General features: G+C 59.9%; 6 protein-coding genes and 1 non-coding gene across 7 annotated transcripts; 3 read left to right on the top strand and 4 right to left on the bottom strand.

The window, feature by feature from the left end:
• Positions 1-117: 117 nt before the first annotated feature.
• On the bottom strand, positions 118-411 carry VTJ83DRAFT_297 (uncharacterized protein; the record flags this gene model as incomplete). Its single annotated transcript, XM_071009298.1, has 1 exon — positions 118-411. One exon carries the CDS (start codon positions 409-411, stop codon positions 118-120), a length of 294 nt encoding a protein of 97 aa, XP_070869650.1.
• A 1,427-nt stretch (positions 412-1,838) lies between these two features.
• On the top strand, positions 1,839-1,910 carry VTJ83DRAFT_t22. Its single transcript has one exon. It is a non-coding gene; the product is annotated as a tRNA-Glu (tRNA).
• Positions 1,911-3,033: 1,123 nt separating this feature from the next.
• On the top strand, positions 3,034-5,052 carry VTJ83DRAFT_296 (uncharacterized protein; the record flags this gene model as incomplete). The annotated part of the gene is made up of 2 exons (XM_071009287.1): positions 3,034-3,297; positions 3,355-5,052. 2 exons carry the CDS (start codon positions 3,034-3,036, stop codon positions 5,050-5,052), a joined length of 1,962 nt encoding a protein of 653 aa, XP_070869649.1.
• A 670-nt stretch (positions 5,053-5,722) lies between these two features.
• VTJ83DRAFT_295 (uncharacterized protein) lies at positions 5,723-8,184 on the bottom strand (the record flags this gene model as incomplete). Its single annotated transcript, XM_071009276.1, has 6 exons — positions 5,723-5,821; positions 5,895-6,011; positions 6,095-6,297; positions 6,372-7,768; positions 7,819-8,024; positions 8,083-8,184. The coding sequence occupies 6 exons, from the start codon at positions 8,182-8,184 to the stop codon at positions 5,723-5,725; spliced, it is 2,124 nt and encodes a 707-aa protein (XP_070869648.1).
• Positions 8,185-8,995: 811 nt separating this feature from the next.
• Positions 8,996-10,344, bottom strand: VTJ83DRAFT_294 (uncharacterized protein; the record flags this gene model as incomplete). Its single annotated transcript, XM_071009265.1, has 5 exons — positions 8,996-9,155; positions 9,239-9,368; positions 9,434-9,939; positions 10,017-10,060; positions 10,246-10,344. The coding sequence occupies 5 exons, from the start codon at positions 10,342-10,344 to the stop codon at positions 8,996-8,998; spliced, it is 939 nt and encodes a 312-aa protein (XP_070869647.1).
• A 2,818-nt stretch (positions 10,345-13,162) lies between these two features.
• Positions 13,163-15,183, top strand: VTJ83DRAFT_293 (uncharacterized protein; the record flags this gene model as incomplete). The annotated part of the gene is made up of 3 exons (XM_071009254.1): positions 13,163-13,183; positions 13,699-13,821; positions 13,882-15,183. The coding sequence occupies 3 exons, from the start codon at positions 13,163-13,165 to the stop codon at positions 15,181-15,183; spliced, it is 1,446 nt and encodes a 481-aa protein (XP_070869646.1).
• Positions 15,184-16,001: 818 nt separating this feature from the next.
• VTJ83DRAFT_292 (uncharacterized protein) lies at positions 16,002-17,324 on the bottom strand (the record flags this gene model as incomplete). The annotated part of the gene is made up of 1 exon (XM_071009243.1): positions 16,002-17,324. The coding sequence occupies one exon, from the start codon at positions 17,322-17,324 to the stop codon at positions 16,002-16,004; it is 1,323 nt and encodes a 440-aa protein (XP_070869645.1).
• Between the last annotated feature and the right edge of the window lie 401 nt (positions 17,325-17,725).

Here is a 17,725-nt window from a genome sequence, read left to right as displayed (position 1 = left end):
TAACAGAACGCTTTAGTACAGAACCGTGCCACGGGGGAACAACAAAAGGCAAGTTCAAGTAACTTTGCGGTTCGGCATTCCATTGGATATCTCTACGAAAAGTCCGCCAAGAGAAAATCACCCCGAGCTCACAGGTGGTATGACCGCCACCTCGTCTCCCTCCTGTATCACAACACGCTCCCCCTCCGGCGCCTCCTCGTCAGCCTGGATATCCACATACTCCAGGTTGACGGTCACCAGGCTGTGGTCAAGCACGCTCGCGCGGATGCCGCTGTAGCGCCGCTCGAGCTCGTCGAACAGGTCGCGCAGCGGCAGCGGCGCTGGCAGAGGCTCGAGGCTCTTTCCCGTGTGCTGCGCGGCAGCAGCGAAATAGAGTATGTGGAAGTGGCCGGGGGGTGGTGCAGGAGCCATGTTGGGCCTTCTAGATTCTTCACTCTGGCCTGCGGCTCGCCCACCGTATCCAGGGGGGAGGATAGAGACGGGCGTGAGCGTGACGTCTGGCTCGCTGGTTCAGCTGTTTGGTGGTTAGCAGATCGGTTACTGATAAGGGAAGCTGCCAACAGAAAACGCGCAGAGAGAGGAGGGTTGTCAGAGATCTTGGTGATTTTGAGAACCATCAAAGTGATTTTCAGATAATACATGCTATTGATGCATCATTCAACCCGCAGAACGAAAAGAGAGTGCAACGTAAACGTTGTGGACATACCTTTGGAGATGGAGGAGGGGTTGGAGAGAAAGTCGAAACTCGATATCTCTCCACGAAAATGACTCCGCCACAAGAGTTCCAGGCCTCCGCGGAAGCTTCCAACAGCTCTCCGCAAAGGCAGAATCACTTCACGTGCGCCCGATGAAACAGCTCAAGACATGTTGATGCTGTATCTCGGGGTGCAGGCCGTCTCTCTACCAGCCGGCATCGGCATTGGGTTGGACTTGCAGAGGGAATGCTGACAAGTCTTTTCAACCCATTCTGGGATGCTTGGTGTTGGAAGAAGAATGAAAAGTTTCGAGGTGGTAGCTGGACGCTTTTTTTTTGCGCTGGGAATTTATCGTCTGGTACTGGACCTAGCCAAGGCCCCGCCGGCAGCCGAACTTCCAGTCTTGGCCAATCCCCGACCCCACTGGGCCGGGCCGACACTTTTGGCGGCGGTCCGGCAAAAATCGTCTCGGGCAACGAAAGGTCAACAAACCCCACCCTGACCTGGAGCGCAACTCCTGAACCAGCTCCATCGTCATCACACATGCGGCCCTTCTTTTCGGGCAGTCAGACTCTGGACCATGCAGAGCCCCAACTCTCTCGGCTAGGCCCCAATGTTCACCAAACCCACCCTGCTTCTGCCAGGGATGCATCTGTGACCTGAAAAGCCAACAGGGTGAAGGCCAACACCTAGCTTACATGAGAAGAGGAGAGGACGCGGCCCTCATACCTTGTCCTGCTTGAGCATTTTCTCCAAGGGCTCCGAAACGTGATAGAAAAGTGTCGGGGGCATCCAACTAAGGTAGTTGATCTCGAGGGAGATGAACGCCTTTCGTAATTTGATGAAGCCTTCATATGGCCCGAGGTTGCGAGGGAGCACTTCGCCAGTTGCCTTCTCAGCTTCGTATCTGGGACTTTGGCTCCAATGTCCTCTGGTGGAGGGTCTGCCGTTGGGTTGGCTGGATCCTCGCGAGGGAAGACGTCCGTGGGCCGGAGCGCAAGACGGAACTGGCCGATGGTAAGTCTCCCTGGGTATGAGGGGGCATGGGCAATCGTGAAGCAGAAGACGCCCGGTTTCTCCGTGTCCGTTCCTTCGAGGTAAACCCAGTCTGTGGGATTGTTTGAATCGTGACAGCATCGGACATCCGGTATAGTGTAACGGTTAACATATCGCGTTTTCACCGCGAAGCTCGGGGTTCGATTCCCCGTACCGGAGGGGTACAGCTTCCAAGTTGGTTTCCCTTTTTTGCACATCTCTTTTTTATCAGGGCAATGGGGTACGCGCCCATCCCTCCCTTTTGGAGCCCCCCTCCCCTTAAAAAAAAAAAAAAAAAAAAAAAAAAAAAAAAAAAAAAAAAAAAAAAAAAACATGGTACGATGCGGCCTAGGTGAGCCTGGAAGAGTCCGAGTAGATGGAATGAACTGCTGTTGCGACATAAGATGAGCTAGGCGGCGGCGAGGTTCAGCAGGCAGCGTTGCTGTGGGCCCGAGGGATCCTCCTGTGGAAGAGGGACGTGTCAGGAGAGATGCGTCAGGGATGATTGGCCAGAGAGCCCAAGCTCTGACAATACCAAAGAACCCACTTCCGCGCTGAAACTACCTACGGTACTTACCATGTACCTGACTGAGTCTCTAACAAGCAGAGAGGATTGAAGATTCAGCCTTTTGGTTTGGTCAGTGTCCAATCCCGTTCTTGATCACCTGCAACAATTGACATAAAAGATGGCAAAGATGCAAAGTTCAACCTAAACTATGGGTGACGTGAAGCTCTTGGTTGCCACCGTCGATCACGAAACACCAAGGCACGTGACCTCAAGCTTTCTCCAAAGTCGTCCGACTGCCTGGCCCGACGACGGGGAGTGGGGCCACCCCCCCCAGCCTCTCGCATTTTGGGGGGTTTCTGAATTTGAGCTGCAGCAACGGCACATTCCTCATCTCCCGCTCCCGAACCTGGCGAATCCATCCCCCCCCTCCATCCATCATCATCAAACCCAAACCCGTAGCAAAACCCTGCATCGCTCCCACCTTCGCTTTGCTTGCTTGCGACCGCATCTGCCCTGATGCTTATCGCACGATCCAGAGCTTTTGTTGTCTGTGACTCCAACGGGTTTTCCGACTGAAGCGCGTTTCGAACCGTCTCTCTCTTTTTTGAACGCGCCATCTTCAACCTTACTCGCGTTTGTTGTTTACTCGCATCGCTGTCGCCGCGCCGTCGCGTCCTCGTGGCCTTGCGCCAGCGCCTCATCGACTTTTTCACTCAATTTTTTTCGCTGTACCATTGCCGACTGCCATTAAGGTGACGCGCCTGCATCGCCTTTGTCGCCTTCCCCGTCGTCGCCATGTTCTGGTCCGGGACACTCCTTAGTGCCACCGGCCCGCTGGCCAAGGCATGGCTCTCCGCCAACCAGGAGCGCAAGATTTCCAAGGTCCAGATTTTGCAGCACAACTTGCAGGACAGCGTCGACGCCATCATCGCTCCCAATGAGGCCCCTCTTGCCCTCCGCCTGAGCGGCCAGCTGCTGCTTGGCGTCGTCCGCATCTACAGCCGCAAGGCGCGTTATCTTCTGGATGACTGCAATGAGGCCCTCATCAAGCTCAAAATGGTAGGATATCCTGACGCGAGACGCGTGCGAACAAGCTCTGCTAACCCGCACCCCTAGGCTTTCCGCTCCACGGGGAGCAACGACATCCCGACGAACCTGCAGGCCACGACCAAGGAGGCCCTCATGCTCCCCGACACCATCACCCCTTACGATAACCTCGATCTGCTTCCCCCGCCAAGCACTGACTTCCTTGCGTCGCAACTCGAAGATGTGACCGCCACTCCGGTGAGCAGCCGGAAGGCCGCCATCCGCCAGAGTCACCGCGACATCAACCTTCAGGAGGATTTCAACAACAGCCAGTTTTTGCAGGACAATCTTGGGGAAGATGAGGAGCTTGGCCTTGCCAATGTGGACGACCTCGACCTCGAGCTCGACTTCGGTACCGACATTGACGATCGCCTGACGAAGCTCATGGACAAGAGCGTCGAAGTGGGTCGAGATGCGCCTGCTGCCCGTCCGGTCGAGGAGGACATGTTTAGCGAGCTGGACATGGGAGGCCCGAGCAAGGATCAGCGCATGCGCGAGGAGTCTCTCGGTCTTGATCTCGACTTTGGCGACGGAGTCCAGATCGCCGATGCCGATGGCGACATCCAGATGGGCGATGACCTGCAGTTCAACGTTGACGAGTCGGCCATGCCTGGCGCGGCCGGTCCGGATATGAGCCGTGCGCGTATCTCGGAGTCGCCCCTGTCCGACATCGACGAGGATTTCGCCAAGGAGGTCGAGATGGAGTACAGCCGGCACATGAACACGGACATGTACGAGCCCAACGATGACACGACGGCGGCGACCGTCGTGGTGCCTCAGCGGCAGAAGAAGAAGAAGCTCTTGCAGCCCGACGACCAGACCATGCTGTCCAACGCTCAGATCAAGGAGCAGCAGTCAAAACGCGACAACATCCTCAAGCCCAAGACCGTCCTTGCCCAGGACCCTGCGGCGTTGGATCTGGTGGTCCTTCAGAAGCAAGGCGGCTTTGGAAAGAACATTGTGTTTGGGAGGCGCGGCGGCGATTCCGCCCTGGAGCTGAAGGGCCTGCTGTCTCTCACCTCGTTCCGGTTTAACGAGCTGAAGCGGAAGCGCGACAGCGGTGTCGCCGACGTAGACAGCGAGGACGAGCACGCGTCCAAGTCCCCTCGCCTCGACCTCCCCGAAGACGAAACCATGCATGCCGTGGACGGCACCATCGTCGGCAACCAGAGCATGGCCGCGGACGGCACCATGATCGACATTCCCGGCGACGACACGGCCATGTTCCACGGCGGCGACGACACCATGCAGTCCGGCGCCCGGGGCGACGAGCACGAGCCCGGCAGCCCCATGCCCGCCTTCGACGACACCACCATGCCCATCGTGCACCCGGCCGACAGCGGACCCGTCTCCATCAGCACCACGCACGCCGTGCACATCCTCCGCGACCTCTTCGGCCCGGAGGCGGCGACCAATGCTGAGAAGCGCAGGCGCACCGCCGTCGTCTTCCAGGACTTGTTGCCTGAGGAGAAGACCACCAAGGCTGACGCGACCAAGATGTTCTTTGAGTGCCTCGTGCTTGCTACCAAGGATGCCATCAAGGTCGAGCAGGCCGAGGATACCCTCGGCGGCCCCATCCGTGTGCGCGGAAAGCGTGGCCTGTGGGGAGAGTGGGCCGAGCGCGAGGCTGGCGGTGAGCTCGCCCGCGACCAGCAGCAGCAGCAGCAGGAGACGAGCCAAACTGGACATGCTCTCCAGACGTCGTCTGCCGTGGCCGTTGGCGCTTAGGCTGCTTCTTGCAACGGCCTCGGCTGCCCTAGCGCCATGTGATTGCGTGCTTTTCATGTTCTTTTTTTTTGTCAAGGCCGGCTTCGGTTACCTGTACCGCATACTCCCAAGGTCTTGTATTGTCGGTTTGCTGCATGCTGGAGTTCAGGAGTTGGGAAACGGGAAGGGTGGATCTTTGGGTGTTTTCCGGTTGGTTCTTGATACTTTCGGCCGTCAAGACGACCGAGTGGCGTTTTGGCGCACCGGAAATGGGTCTGGGTGGGAGATACCATTCATCTGTGGGGCTCGGGCTCTGGGCTCAAGAGGTTGGCCTTGTTGGGCGATCCGATTCATATTGAAGTGTGGGGAGGACCTGAGAGAAGGAAGCGGAGGCTCATATGGAGCCTCGGGGGTTGGCGGTACATCATTTGGCAAATCATTCTGTGTTTGGACAAGGGAAAGGCATAGTTGGTGTTGGGACTGACTGGGTGGCAGGTCGCACTTTGCTTTGTGCTTCAGCGCCCGTTGTAGGATATCAATGCTGACCTTGTTGGGCCGATGTGGTAGGTTAGATAGAAAGCAAGCGAGAATCAAATTCTTGTGAACATTCTTGGAGATGATCGTTGCATGAGGTGCGCATGTGCTGGTGTGCAGATTCTCTATGTGGCAACCTAGTGTCGGCCATTTGCCTCTAGTTGCTCTTCTGCTCCTCCTCGATCCCCGAGTACTTGTTGATCCAGCCCAGAACTTCCCGGTGCCAGACGAGCGAGTTCTCGGGCTTCAGAACCCACTGTTGACAATCCGTTAGCCGCCGTTCGTCGCAAACGGGAAGCACAAAAACAAAAAGAGGAGGGAAATCTTACGTGGTTCTCATCCGGGAACACGAGCAGCTTGCTCGGCACCTTCTTCGCCTGCAGCACATTGAAGGCGGCGAGGCCCTCGGTCACCGGGAGGCGGTAGTCCAGCTCGCTGTGGATGATCTGCATAGGTCGTGCCGTTGTAAGCACCGCACGACAAGCTCTGCCGGCTGGGACGATAGGGGTGGAGGGAGGGAGCGTCTTACAAGGTGCGGCGTTGCCCATTCGTTGGCGAACCTCGCGGGATCCCACTTCTCATAGGCCGCCCGGTTCTCGTACAGCGTGCCCTCGAAGTCGTGGATCGGGAAGAAGAGCTCCTCGGTGGCCCACTGATTGAGGGTGCTGAAGACGCCGTCGTGGCAGACGAGGGCCTTGAACCTGCGGCCGAGGGGCTGGCCTTGGATCCAGTCTTTGCTGCGTGTCAGCGCCGTCGCAAACGACGGAGACCACCCGAGAACGGTAAAAGCAAGGGGGTCTACGTACTGATCATGAACCCGCCGTAGCTCGCCCCCAATGCCACGGCGCGATCCGTGTCCACCTCGGGCATGTTCTTCTCGATCCACTCGAAGCAGCGGACGAGGTCCTGGTAGGGACGCCCGCCCCAGTTGCCGGCGATCGCGTCCTCAAAGTCCTGGCCGTAACCGGTGCTGCCGGTCGGGTTGGGGCAGACGACGACGTACCCTTGCTCGGCGAAGACGGCCGGGTTCCAGCGCGTGGACCAGGCGTCGTTCCACGCGTTCTGGGGCCCCCCGTGGATGAGCATGGCGAGCGGGTACTTCTTCGCCGCGTCCTTGGAGAAGGTGGACGGGCGCACGACCAGGGCGTGCACGTCGTAGTCGCCGGCGCCGGGGAACCAGATGGAGTCGACCTGCGAGCGGGAGAGGCCGAACGACTTGCCCTCCTTCGAGACCGAGGAGACGACGCGGCAGGAGAGGGTGTCTGGGTGCGTGATGGAGTAGCACGAGTTGTCGACCAGGGAGGTGGAGCTCACAAAGAGAGAATCGGCCGCGGCGGTGGCGGTTTCGGCGCCAGGGCGGGGCAAAACCGAGAAGCTGACGACGCTGCCCTGGGGGGTCTCGACGGGCTTGGGAAGCTCGGTGGCTTGGGAAGGGTTCGAGGGGAGCTCGAAAAGCGCCCTGCGGCCGCGGTGCTCGGCGGAGACGTAGAGGCGAGAGTCGTCCAGGCTCCAGGCAATGGCGTCCGGCCGGCTGTCCCACCCGCCAACGCCGTCCTCGGTGGCGTAGAACTCCTCCGTCGCATCCGGGTTGTTGATGTCGGGCACCAGGATGAGGCGTGTCTTGTCGGACTCGTACTGCTTGCTGCGCATGCGGGTAAAGGCAACCTTGGTGCCGCCGTGGGAGAAGACCGGGGTCTGGGAGTAGCCCTCGAGCCCGGGAGTCTTGACGATGCGCGGGGAGGGGGCTTGCGGTTCGGTGAACGTCTTCAGGGGGATGAAGTACAGGTCCGTCTTGGTGTAGATGGCAGGGTCAAGCTCGGGGTCCTTGGCCACGAACACCAGCCCCGACGCGCCGATATCGAAGTCGGCAGAATCTCCGAACGGAGGAACCGGAGAGGAAAGGCTGCTCCCGGCCAAGGCGTTGGTGAGAGAGTTTCCGAGGAGGACGAGCCTGCCATTCTCTTCGCCCAGCGCGCCGTAGAAGATGGAGCGTCTCCTCTCCGAGTTCCAAGCATCCCAGTGGCGGACAAAGAGGCTGCTGTACACCTTGGCGCTGGAGAGCGGCTTCTTGTCCGTCTCCGGATTGACGAGCTTGCCATCGGGGCTCACCAGCGCGGAGCAGGCCAGCGCAAAGTTGCCACCGGGGAGCTTCTTGACCTTGAGGTCGGAGAGGGGCGCGTTGATCTTGCCGATGTCGTGTTCCCTGGCGCTCTGTTAGTGGGGCTGACGGCGCAAGCTCCGAGGCAGACTGACTCTGGTTCAGGGCCCCTGACGCTGCGCACCAGGAACGTGGTGTGGCCGCGACTGTCGGTCTTGAGATACAGAACCTTGTCCTCGGCAACCCAGACCGGAGAGCTGGCCTCGGGATCCTCGATGAGCAGCTCCGAGTTGCCTGATTCGATGTCGAAGACACGGATCTGGGAGGTTTTCTTGCGATCCGCGAACGAGTATGCCGAGACCTGGATTTGGTCAGCCGAGCTGAAGCCTGGATTTCCCAGGCGCCATCCTAGGACGGACCGTGTACAGAACGAGTTTCCCTGAGGGGTTCGGCACTCCCGGTGACCTCCGAGGGGCCGACAGCATCACCTCGGGGGTGAACTTGGTGGCGGTGACAGTCATGATGGTGGGATGCTGGAGAGACAAGCCCGAGCGTTGAAGAGCCTACGCAGTACTCACCCAGGGTGAGCTTGATGAAGTTCAAGTGTAAAGGGGCTCCGCCAGGAGATCAAAAACATACAACATTCCAAGACACAAGCTGTTCAGGAGATTTGTTGGAGTAACAGGCGGGCCCGTGAGGGGCTCATGCGTCCGTAACCCCCGGCGGGGCCCCGCACCCGGCTCGGGAAGCTCCCTGGAGGTAAACATCCAGAATAGGCAGGAGACCAAACAACTCGGCGCGGTGGGATGCCTCTTTCAACCCTCCAAGAACCGGGGACCAGACAAAAACGCGGCGCTCGATCTTGGGTCGGGTTGGAATGTGATCCCAAACGCTTGGTGTTGTGGCCAACTTTGTTGGAAGCTCCAGCGACCTTGAGCATGATCATCATCTTTCGGGTCGTTGGAGGCAGCACATGCACGGCACCTCAACAAGACCCCTGACTCAGACATTTGGTGGCGAGGAAGTCGCACAAATCAGATCTGGAGCTCTCGCTCCGAGAACTCCGAGGGGATCGTTGAAGGTGTCATCGGTGATATCGTATTTCATGGCTCGACCAGTATCAAGCCCTCCTCCCTCCCCCGCCCTTCTCTCTTACTGCGTATACAGTATGGAAACCTGGGTATCAAGTGCATCTCGGCAAAAATACCTCCCCTTCCTCATGAGCTCCTGGCTCCCCCTCGCAACGCGAGACAGGATCTGGCGTAACTATCGCCTGGCGGGCGGCCCCGCCAATAAGTTTGAGACAGTGTCTCGGAAAAGGGACGGCAAATATTACTGTTTCTCGTCCGCCGTGATCCCCTGTAGGAACTCGGCAATGGCTTCAAAGTAGCCCTCTTCGATCACGCTCGAGTTGTGGTCACCGCCCGGCAACGGCTTCCAGACCTTGACGGGGGCTTTGCACAGTTCGTAGAGGCGTTTCATGTGGATCGGACTGGGAAGGACACGGTCGAGTCTGTCAGCACCTGCACGACCTGCACGGGTCCGTGGCGTTTTCGGCGGCGTGTTGGCACGTACGGGACGATCTCGTCTTGCAGCCCGCTGAGGAACAGCGTGGGCACCTTGATGGTCGGGATGAGGGTATCGCTCGGCCAGACCTGGTGGCACAGGCAGGCAAGATACTTGGCGGGCGGCATGACTTGGGGGACTGCGGCGAGGCCTGGCGTCAGTCTTCCCACCCCGGTTCGCAGGACAAGGCGGCGGCCGACGTACTGAGTTTGCGCATGCTCAAAAAAGTGTTCTCGAGGATCAGCCCGCTGATCGCCCCCGAGGCCTGGTTCTTCGCAACGAGGCGGATGCCCACGGCGCCGCCCAGGCTCTGGCCGTACACGACAATCTTGTGGTCCCTCGTCTCGGCGCGGTCGCGCAAGTAGTCCAGCGCGGTCTGGGCGTCGATGTTCAGACCAGCCTCGTCCGGCGTGCCCGTCGAGATGCCGTAGCCGCGGTACTCGAGCATAAAGACGTTGCAGCCCGTGGCGGCGATGAGCATGCGGGCGATGGGCAGGCGGTGGCCGATGTTCCCCGCGTTGCCGTGGAACATGAGGACCGTTAGCTTGGAGTTGTCGCCGCCGCGGGGCCCGCGGATGTAGAAGGCCGACAGCTTCTCGCCGTCCTGGGTCGGGATGATGAGCTCCTCATAGTCCTTAAAGTTGAACTGGGACGGGCGGGGAACGTCGCTGCGTGCGTTGGCGGGGATGTGGGATGGGTAGATGAGGGTTCTGCGGAAGAGGAGGGTTGTTAGAGAGGGCCGGAGGCAGGCTTCCACAAGTTGGGCCGGTGCGCAAAGCAGGCGTACTTTTGCTTGAAGTAGAGGAGGGCGGTCAAGACGGCGACGATCCCCTGGAAGCGAGCGGCGAAGCGGTCAGCTCAAACGTCCTGTCTCTCTGATGACCCGCGCCTCGCAGCTCGGGTGCAAGGAACAAAGAGAGCGGCCAAACTTGCCCCCTGAACGAGCCGGCGAGGTTGGCGACGCAGCCACTCAGGCAGTGGGTGGGAGGATGGTACGCAAAGGTGTCGGGGCATACAGTTGAAGCTATCGCAGGCAAGCGCAAGAAGCTTGCTGCGCTGCTCATCAGCGAGACAGTCCGCTCCAGGAGAGGATGAGAAGCCGACGAGTCCGGCATGGCGATGGAGAAGAAGGGAAAGAAGGAAAGAGAGCAAGAGGCGGTATACGCGGAGGTCTGGCGTGGCCGTAAGGGTGGATGACGGCCAGGGATACGGACGACTATGGAGAAACAAGAAACGACCGACAAGAGACGGGGTGCGTTGGCGGAGCGCCGACAGACAGGGGACGTGATCTCCCCGAACAAGGAGATTCGCTGGTGTCAGTCTGGCGGGGAGCCCAGAGCACGCGTTAACTTTAGTGCGGAGCCCCCGGCGACCTTGAGGCCATGTACATATGGTCGGCGGCGTGGGGGGGGGGGGGGTGGGAAACACGCCGAGAGAGGAGGAACGCTAGGTTACCATCCAGATCTGAGCAATTCCGGTTCGAGTTCAACCCATTGCACTCTATTTCACACGCGCTACGATCTTGAAATTGGCAATATGCGTGCATTGGTGAAGGGCCATCAAGCTTGTTGGGACCAACATCAATGATGTAATTTCACACCAATCTGGACATTGGGTGGATTTCATCGGCCCGTTCGTCGGCGGAGCTCGTGCGCTGGTCCAGACCACCCGCATGGCATCAGAGAGCCCGTCATGCATGGCAAGGCCGGGTTGATGGAGACCGATGCGCGCACATCGGCCGAGCTGCAAGACGTCCAGCGTGCCTACCTTATAAAACGACGGAGGCATCCTACGCCTCGTGATAAGCACGTCCGGGCAGTCTACCAAGTTACGTATGACGTGCTGCCTTCAGGGCAGCATCTGCGAATGGCTGGAAGGAAGGGGTCGCCTCATCCGCCGTTGGGCCAGACTCGCGGCCCTGTCAGGTACCGACTGAGGTGGCCCGGCCAGACGCGGCCTTTGGCATCCAGCGGCGTTTAAGACCAACAGGAGGATGACTGCCCGTCATGCTCCGAGTCGGGCCTCCCCTCGGCCGAGCAAGCAGTTTTTTTACCCCGTTGGTTCACCGGCGACAAATCGCGAGCCACATGGGATCTCGGCATTGGATGGCTCAATAAAGCCCACCGACCGCATTGCCCGGAGCGATCCAGCCTATGTACGGAGAGGTGGTCTGCCAATGCGTGCGAGCCGAGCGGCTGGAGACGTGCTGTAAGCCCCCCCCCCCAAAGAAGGGAATGCTGTGAAACAGGAGGTGGAATGGAAGCAGCCCAGTTGAGACAGCTGGACGGAGTCAGCGTGCCAGCATGGGCTCCCCCCGAGAGCGCAGCGAATGGGGTTGCGACAAGCCTGTTGCAATGCGCGGCAACGAGGGTGATGAGCCTCCTGAAACGCTCTGGAAGCTCTGAGCCCGCCCTGATTCGCCGTCGTCTTGCATAAGGCCTGGCCCCCCCAGGCGGCGCGTTCCTGAGCTAGCGCTCAACAAACCCAAGCAGCAGGGCGCATCCGAGGCATGCAACGTATGGCTATCGTACAGCATGCAGTACGCAATAGATGCGGCGCCCCGATGATGGATTCCCCTCTGTCCTTGCGTTGATGGAACCTGGAACCCGACGCATGGGCCTGTTTTGCGCTCCGCTAGTCGTTGCCTGCAGTCAAGGCCATGGACCTGACCTCACGGACGATAGAGGATGATCCGAACCTGCATGCCGCCCACCCCGCGCTCAAGCCATCCTCTGTGCGTCGTCGCACAGTAGCATTCCGTCAAGACAAGATGCAACCACGGCAAACGTACAGTATGTACTAGTACATAGCACCATGCCGGCATTGGTCTTAAATTGGAATCGAGGGAGGGGGGGGAGGGGGGGACGCGCGCGCTCGCTTGAATGGTCCCGAAGGATGGTAGCCAACGAGGAGCGCGCCTCAGTCGAGTTTCGTGTCAAGGATGGCGGACCAGGCGGATGGACATGCCACAGCACCCCACCATCAAGGCGCAGCAGCAGGTCCCACCTCGGTGGCTCGCTCATTGGCCGCGGCTCCCATCAGCTCATCCTGCCCGCTGCCTTGTTGCCCCGAGTGGCCTTGGTCTGATGTCCGAATCGGGACGACGGGTCGCACCGTCGTCCCCATTCTGGCGGGTTGTCGTGGGTTGCCAGGGGAGGAAGGCGGGGCTGAAGGAGTGTGTTATGGTTGTGGATTGTGGACCCTTCCCAACCTGCATCAGCGCCCAAAAAATGTCCAACCAAAAAACATCGTCAAAGTCGACTTTTTCTCATGGCCGCACCCACCTAAAAAAATTTCTGCAGGTCACCACAAATCTTGCGCATCCTAACCACCTGATCGGTTTCCCCCACCGGGACCAGACCCGAAGTCGGCAAACTAGCGCAGTGCGATTTTGCGCGGTGCGCTGAGGTCCCCACGCCAAACCGGCTGCCCGCGTCCTTCTTTTGCTCGTCAGTTCCTCCAGCTCCCATTCGTGCCCAAAGGCGCAGCATCACATCAGCAGCCCTGCCCGCCTGCTCGGCTCCCGGTTCCGTTCCCACTTCTCTTTTGACGCCGGCTTGGACCCAGCCTGGTTTACCCACACCAGCCTCTCTCTCTCTCTCTCTCTCTGTCTCCGTCTCGGCCTCTCGGTCCCGCCTCTCTCTGGCTCTCTATCTTCCGAACAACAAAACACCACGAGCCCACCCCACCACTCTCACCACCTTCAAGTCAGCCAGCCAGCCAGCCACAGGCAACGCAACGCACGGCATTCGACCAACGCCGACCATCGAGGGTCCTAACCTTGCCAAAGAGATCGGGCCATCATCACAGCCTTCCCCGGTCGATTGAGTCGGAAGCAGAGCGCTCCGGCCGCCTCTTGGCAATCTTTGGTTGAACAGGAGCATACCCAATTGGGACGAACCGGGAGGTTGAACCTCCCGTCCTGTCGCCATCATGGTGTCCTTTTCGTGTGAGGTGAGCAATGTTTCTCTTTTGCTGCGTCATGCTTCTCGAGAGAGAGAGAGAGAGAGGGGGGGGGGGGGGGCTTCTATGGCCAAAGACAGCCACATTCTTTGGGGGGGTAATACATACCCACCAGATCCAAAGCCTTCCAACCCCCCCCGCCGTCGCCTTGCTTGCCCGGCACCACCCCTCCCATGACCAGCTCGGTCGGAGGGCAATTTCACCTGACATCACACGCGCCCACCCACCCACCACTTACACGGGACACGGTCCCAGCGGGTCACACACCCTGGCACTTCACCCCTCCGTCCCGCACACACACATACACACACACACACCCCTCCGTGTCCGACCAAGGCGATCCTCCCTTCGCCCTGTTTCCCGTCCATCACACCTCCCTCTCTCCATCGTCTTCCCTTGCCACGGATACCCGCTTCACCATTTCTTCTCGCCCGTCGCGGAAATCAGCTTGTGCAGTGTCTTGAATAATAGCATCGTCTGACTCTTATCTCTTCCTCTCCATCCAGGCGTGCGGCGACGTCTTGACCAAGAAAAAGCTCGACCCGCACCGAAATCGCTGTTACGGGGCTACCTTCACCTGCATCGATTGCATGACGTATTTCCCCGGCACTCAGTACCGCGCGCATACGGTAGGCGGCTCTGCTTGGTCGGACCTCCTTTGAGCGACGACTCCGCTGACAAGGTCCCAGAGCTGCATTTCTGAAGCCCAGAAGTACCAAGGCGCTCTCTACCGCGAGAAGAAGCCCAAGGGCCAGCAGGCTCCCGCGCAGAATCAAAACAACCAGCCGGCTCCCGCGAAGAACCAGAACCGCCAGCCGCAGAATCAGAACCACCAACCGGCCCCGGACGCCATGGCCCACACGGCATACGTCGAGGACGCTCAGGACGAAGACAGGCACGACTGGCGTCGGTACCGGGAGCGCAACGATAGCGATGACGACGACGACCAGTCCTTCAAGTCTTTCAACCGCATGCCCGAGGCCCCAAGCCCCCCGCCCGCCGTCCCCGACGAGTCTTCGCTCAACGTCTTTGACTTCCTCGTCAACAACCCGACGCCGACCGCGTCGCACGTCTCGCTGCCGGCCACGGCGCAGGCCCCGCCTCAGCCGAGCGAGAACAATCAGCTTGTCCGATTCGAACCTGAGGAAAACGACATGACGGACGTACCGGAGGACGACCAGGCGCTGATGCGGTGGGGCTCCGGCTCCGGATCCGCGCCAAACGGGTTTGAAACGCCCGCGCCCAAGGAAGCCCGGAGGAAGATGAAGGACGTTGAGAAGGAGAGCAGCAGCAAGAAGGACAAGAAACGGAAACGGCTACACATCGATGTCACCGACCATCCCATGACGGATGCCCCACCGACCCTGCACACGGGACTCACGGGCGGGCTGAGCCGGATGATGTCGAAATCCGCCATGTTCCCTCTCCCGCCGTCGCCGGCGTCGTACGAATCCGGCGACGCCGAGGGGCCCGCCAGCCCGCTGAAGAAGTCCAAGTCCAAGCATCATCGGTCCAGCCGCGGCAATGATACGCTCGGCATGAGCCTGATGACCATGCTCGCCGGCGGCAGCAAGCCGAAATCGGCGTCGTCATCCAAGAAGCGCGCCAAGACCAAGTCCAGCTCGACGCCTTCCAAGACGAAAAAGAAGAAGCGCAGCAGCACCAGCGGCACCAAGGCCATCGATGCGCCCAAGGAGCCGAAGCTGCTCGAGTTTCGGCCCGTGTCCAAGGACGGCAAGGGCGAGGGCGACGAGTCGAGCGCGCTGATCATCTACAAGCCCCCGGCCGAGCACTTCCTCAGCTTTGTTAACAAGGGCCCCGACAGCATCAAGGGCTGCAGCGTCAACAAGGCGCTCAAGCGCTACCACCGCGAGCGGAGCGCTTCTGGAGCCAGCTCTAGCAAGCTGGACGAGGAGAAGGAGCTGTGGAGGTCGTTGAGGATGAAGAGGAATGAGAGGGGTGAGATTGTTTTGTTTTCTCTCGATTCCTAAGAGGTGGGCCATGGTTGGGGTGCATTGGGGGTAAAAAGCCGGCATCTGGGGGATCAGCATGGCATTGGGTTGGGGTCGGGGGTTGGGGGGTAATGATGGCATGTGTAGCATGTGGCATGTTTTCTTTATTTTCCCTCTTGATGATACCTCTTTGCTATGTTTTGGGATTTAGGTTTGAAGGATTTCTCTTTGACCAAGTCCTTTTCTTCTTGTTCCTTTACTTCTCTTTTCCTTTGGTCCAGGGCGCAAGGCCTGGTGAGAGAGAGGTCCTCTCTTTGTCTTCATTCTGTGCGAGACTTTCTTGATTCTTTCTTTCCTTCACCTGTCTAACTTTCTATCTTACCTTGGTGGAACGGGGAAGAGCCTATTTTCTTTCTTTTGTCCTTGTCCTTGTATCGTTCTTCTGTTTTTATTGTTACCGGGGATGATAAACTGGGTAAGGGGGAAGTGGGCTGGCTCCTCCTCTCCTTGACGGCGGGTGCCAGAACCCCCCCCAACCTCCCCCCGCGTACAATTTTGTTGGAGAGGGGCGGATGTTCTCGTTGTTGTTATGATTGGGGGATATGTAGTGTATGATTGTTGTTGTCTGCCACGAAAACCTTCATTTAGTGTACGATATGGGTTGCCAGAGTATAGTTGTAATACACCGGCTACCTAATTTAGTTGCTCGTTTGGCCACCGAGTCCAACGACTCGCACGCTGCAGCGACATGCTGATGATGCCCAACAATGGCAGATTGAGTGATGACATTAATCGTTACTTTGGATACACATGACTTGCTTAAAAAAAAAACCCTGCTGATAGGTACAGTGACCGACTCAAACCGATCTCAGCGGCAGGATATGCTGCGCCATGACCCCTCTCCTGCACAGAGGACACTCGGGCTTCTCCCTCACCCAATCTCCGATGCAAGCCCAGCAAAAGACATGGCCACACTGCGCCGCCGCAGGATCCTTCATCTCCTCGAGGCACAAGGTGCACGTCCTCTGCTGAGCGCCCTTGATCCACCCCATGACCTCGGAGCCCACCGCCATGTCGTACCTCGGCCTCCCGCCCTTGGGGACCGGCGTGTGCGCCATGGCACCAATCTCGGCCAAGCTCCTCTGCGACGACCCGGGCCCGCCCGCGCCGTCCAGCAGCTCGTTGTTGCTGGTGTAGGCGTTCTCGTCCAGGCTGACGTCGACCGCCAGGCCAAACATGCCGCCGGCCCTTTCGTGAAGCCCGTCCTCGTCGTCGTCGTCGTCGTGGCCGGCCACCAGCACCCCGGCCCTTGCCACCGCCAGCTCGCGCTTGACGTGCATCCACCCCCGCACCAGCATCTGCACGACCAGCAGCACGCCCAGGACCTCGTAGCCGGCGCGGGCGCCGACGCCGTTGCCGGCGGGGCCGTCGACGGGGCGGCGCGTGGTGAAGACGTAGCGCAGGCCCCACAGGCGCTTGCTCAGCTCGTAGTAGGCGCCCGTGAAGTAAAAGACGGCGAGGGCGACGGCGCGGACGTGAGCGCCGCTCGTGAGGGCGCTCAGGTGCGTGAGCAGGTAGCGCAACACGCGGTACTCGGCGCTGGGGCGGCCGGACTTGTCGCGCGCCTCGTCGCGGCCGGCGGCGGTGAGGGCGGCGAGGCGGGCGCGCAGGACCCGCCGGACGTAGGAACGGACGGAGGGGAGGGTGCGGGTGCCGAGGTAGGGGAGGAGCACCGAGGTGAGAATGTAGCCGGCGCGGCGGTGGATGGTGGGGAGGAACGGGCCGTCGTGGTTGGGGGGGTTTGGGTCGGCTGCTGTGGTGGTTGCGGCGGTGGTGGTGGCGGCGGCGGCTGGTTGGGGTTTGGTGGGAGGGAAGAGAGGATGGGACGGCGCCTCGACCTGGATGAGGTCGCAGTATTCTTCGCCGAGGGTGCGGTTGCCGATGAGGGTGGTGAGGCAGAGGTAGAGGGCGTCGGCGAAGGTGCGCGTTTCGGTGGCCCAGGTGTGGGCGGAGCGTGCGCCGCGTAGGCGCCGGTGCAGGTCGCTGAGCTGGTTGGTGAGGACTCCTTGAAAGTAGGCGTCTTTCTGATGAGCGCGGATAATGTCGGGGGCGGTCGCGAAGGGGTAGGGAGAGGAGGTGAGTGGCGGAGGCGGTTTGGAGGGGGGCGGTTGGGACGGCATGGTGGTGGTGGTGAAGGAGGAGGAGGAGGAGGAGGAGGAGGAGGATGATGGGTATTGCGTGTCAATCAGCGATGGAATTGTATTTGCTGTTGTTGTTATCGTCAATGTTTCCCTCGCTGTCGTCGTCGTTGTTGCTATCGCATGCCGCCTGTTGCCTGTCGCCTGTCGCTATCGCTCGTCGCGATTGTTGGATGTTTGGGGGGTGAAGCTCTCTCGGTTCGGCAAAGCAGCTGCAAGCACATGCGGTCTGGACCTCGGATCAAGCGCAGCAGGGATGCAGGGGTTCAGGGAACCGCTGCCCGCTGAGCGGGTGGGCCTCCCCCCCCCCCCACCAAGCAGCCTGGGCACCCAGCGTGGACCTGCCGGACGGGACGCGGATTCTCCAATGTTCCAGTTCCAAG

The sequence above is a fragment of the Remersonia thermophila genome, chromosome 1 (assembly GCF_042764415.1).
Source record: "Remersonia thermophila strain ATCC 22073 chromosome 1, whole genome shotgun sequence".
Taxonomy (NCBI): Eukaryota; Fungi; Ascomycota; class Sordariomycetes; order Sordariales; family Chaetomiaceae; genus Remersonia; species Remersonia thermophila.
The sequence above is the reverse complement of the archived record's forward strand: the minus strand, read 5'-3'. Positions and strand labels throughout refer to the sequence as shown.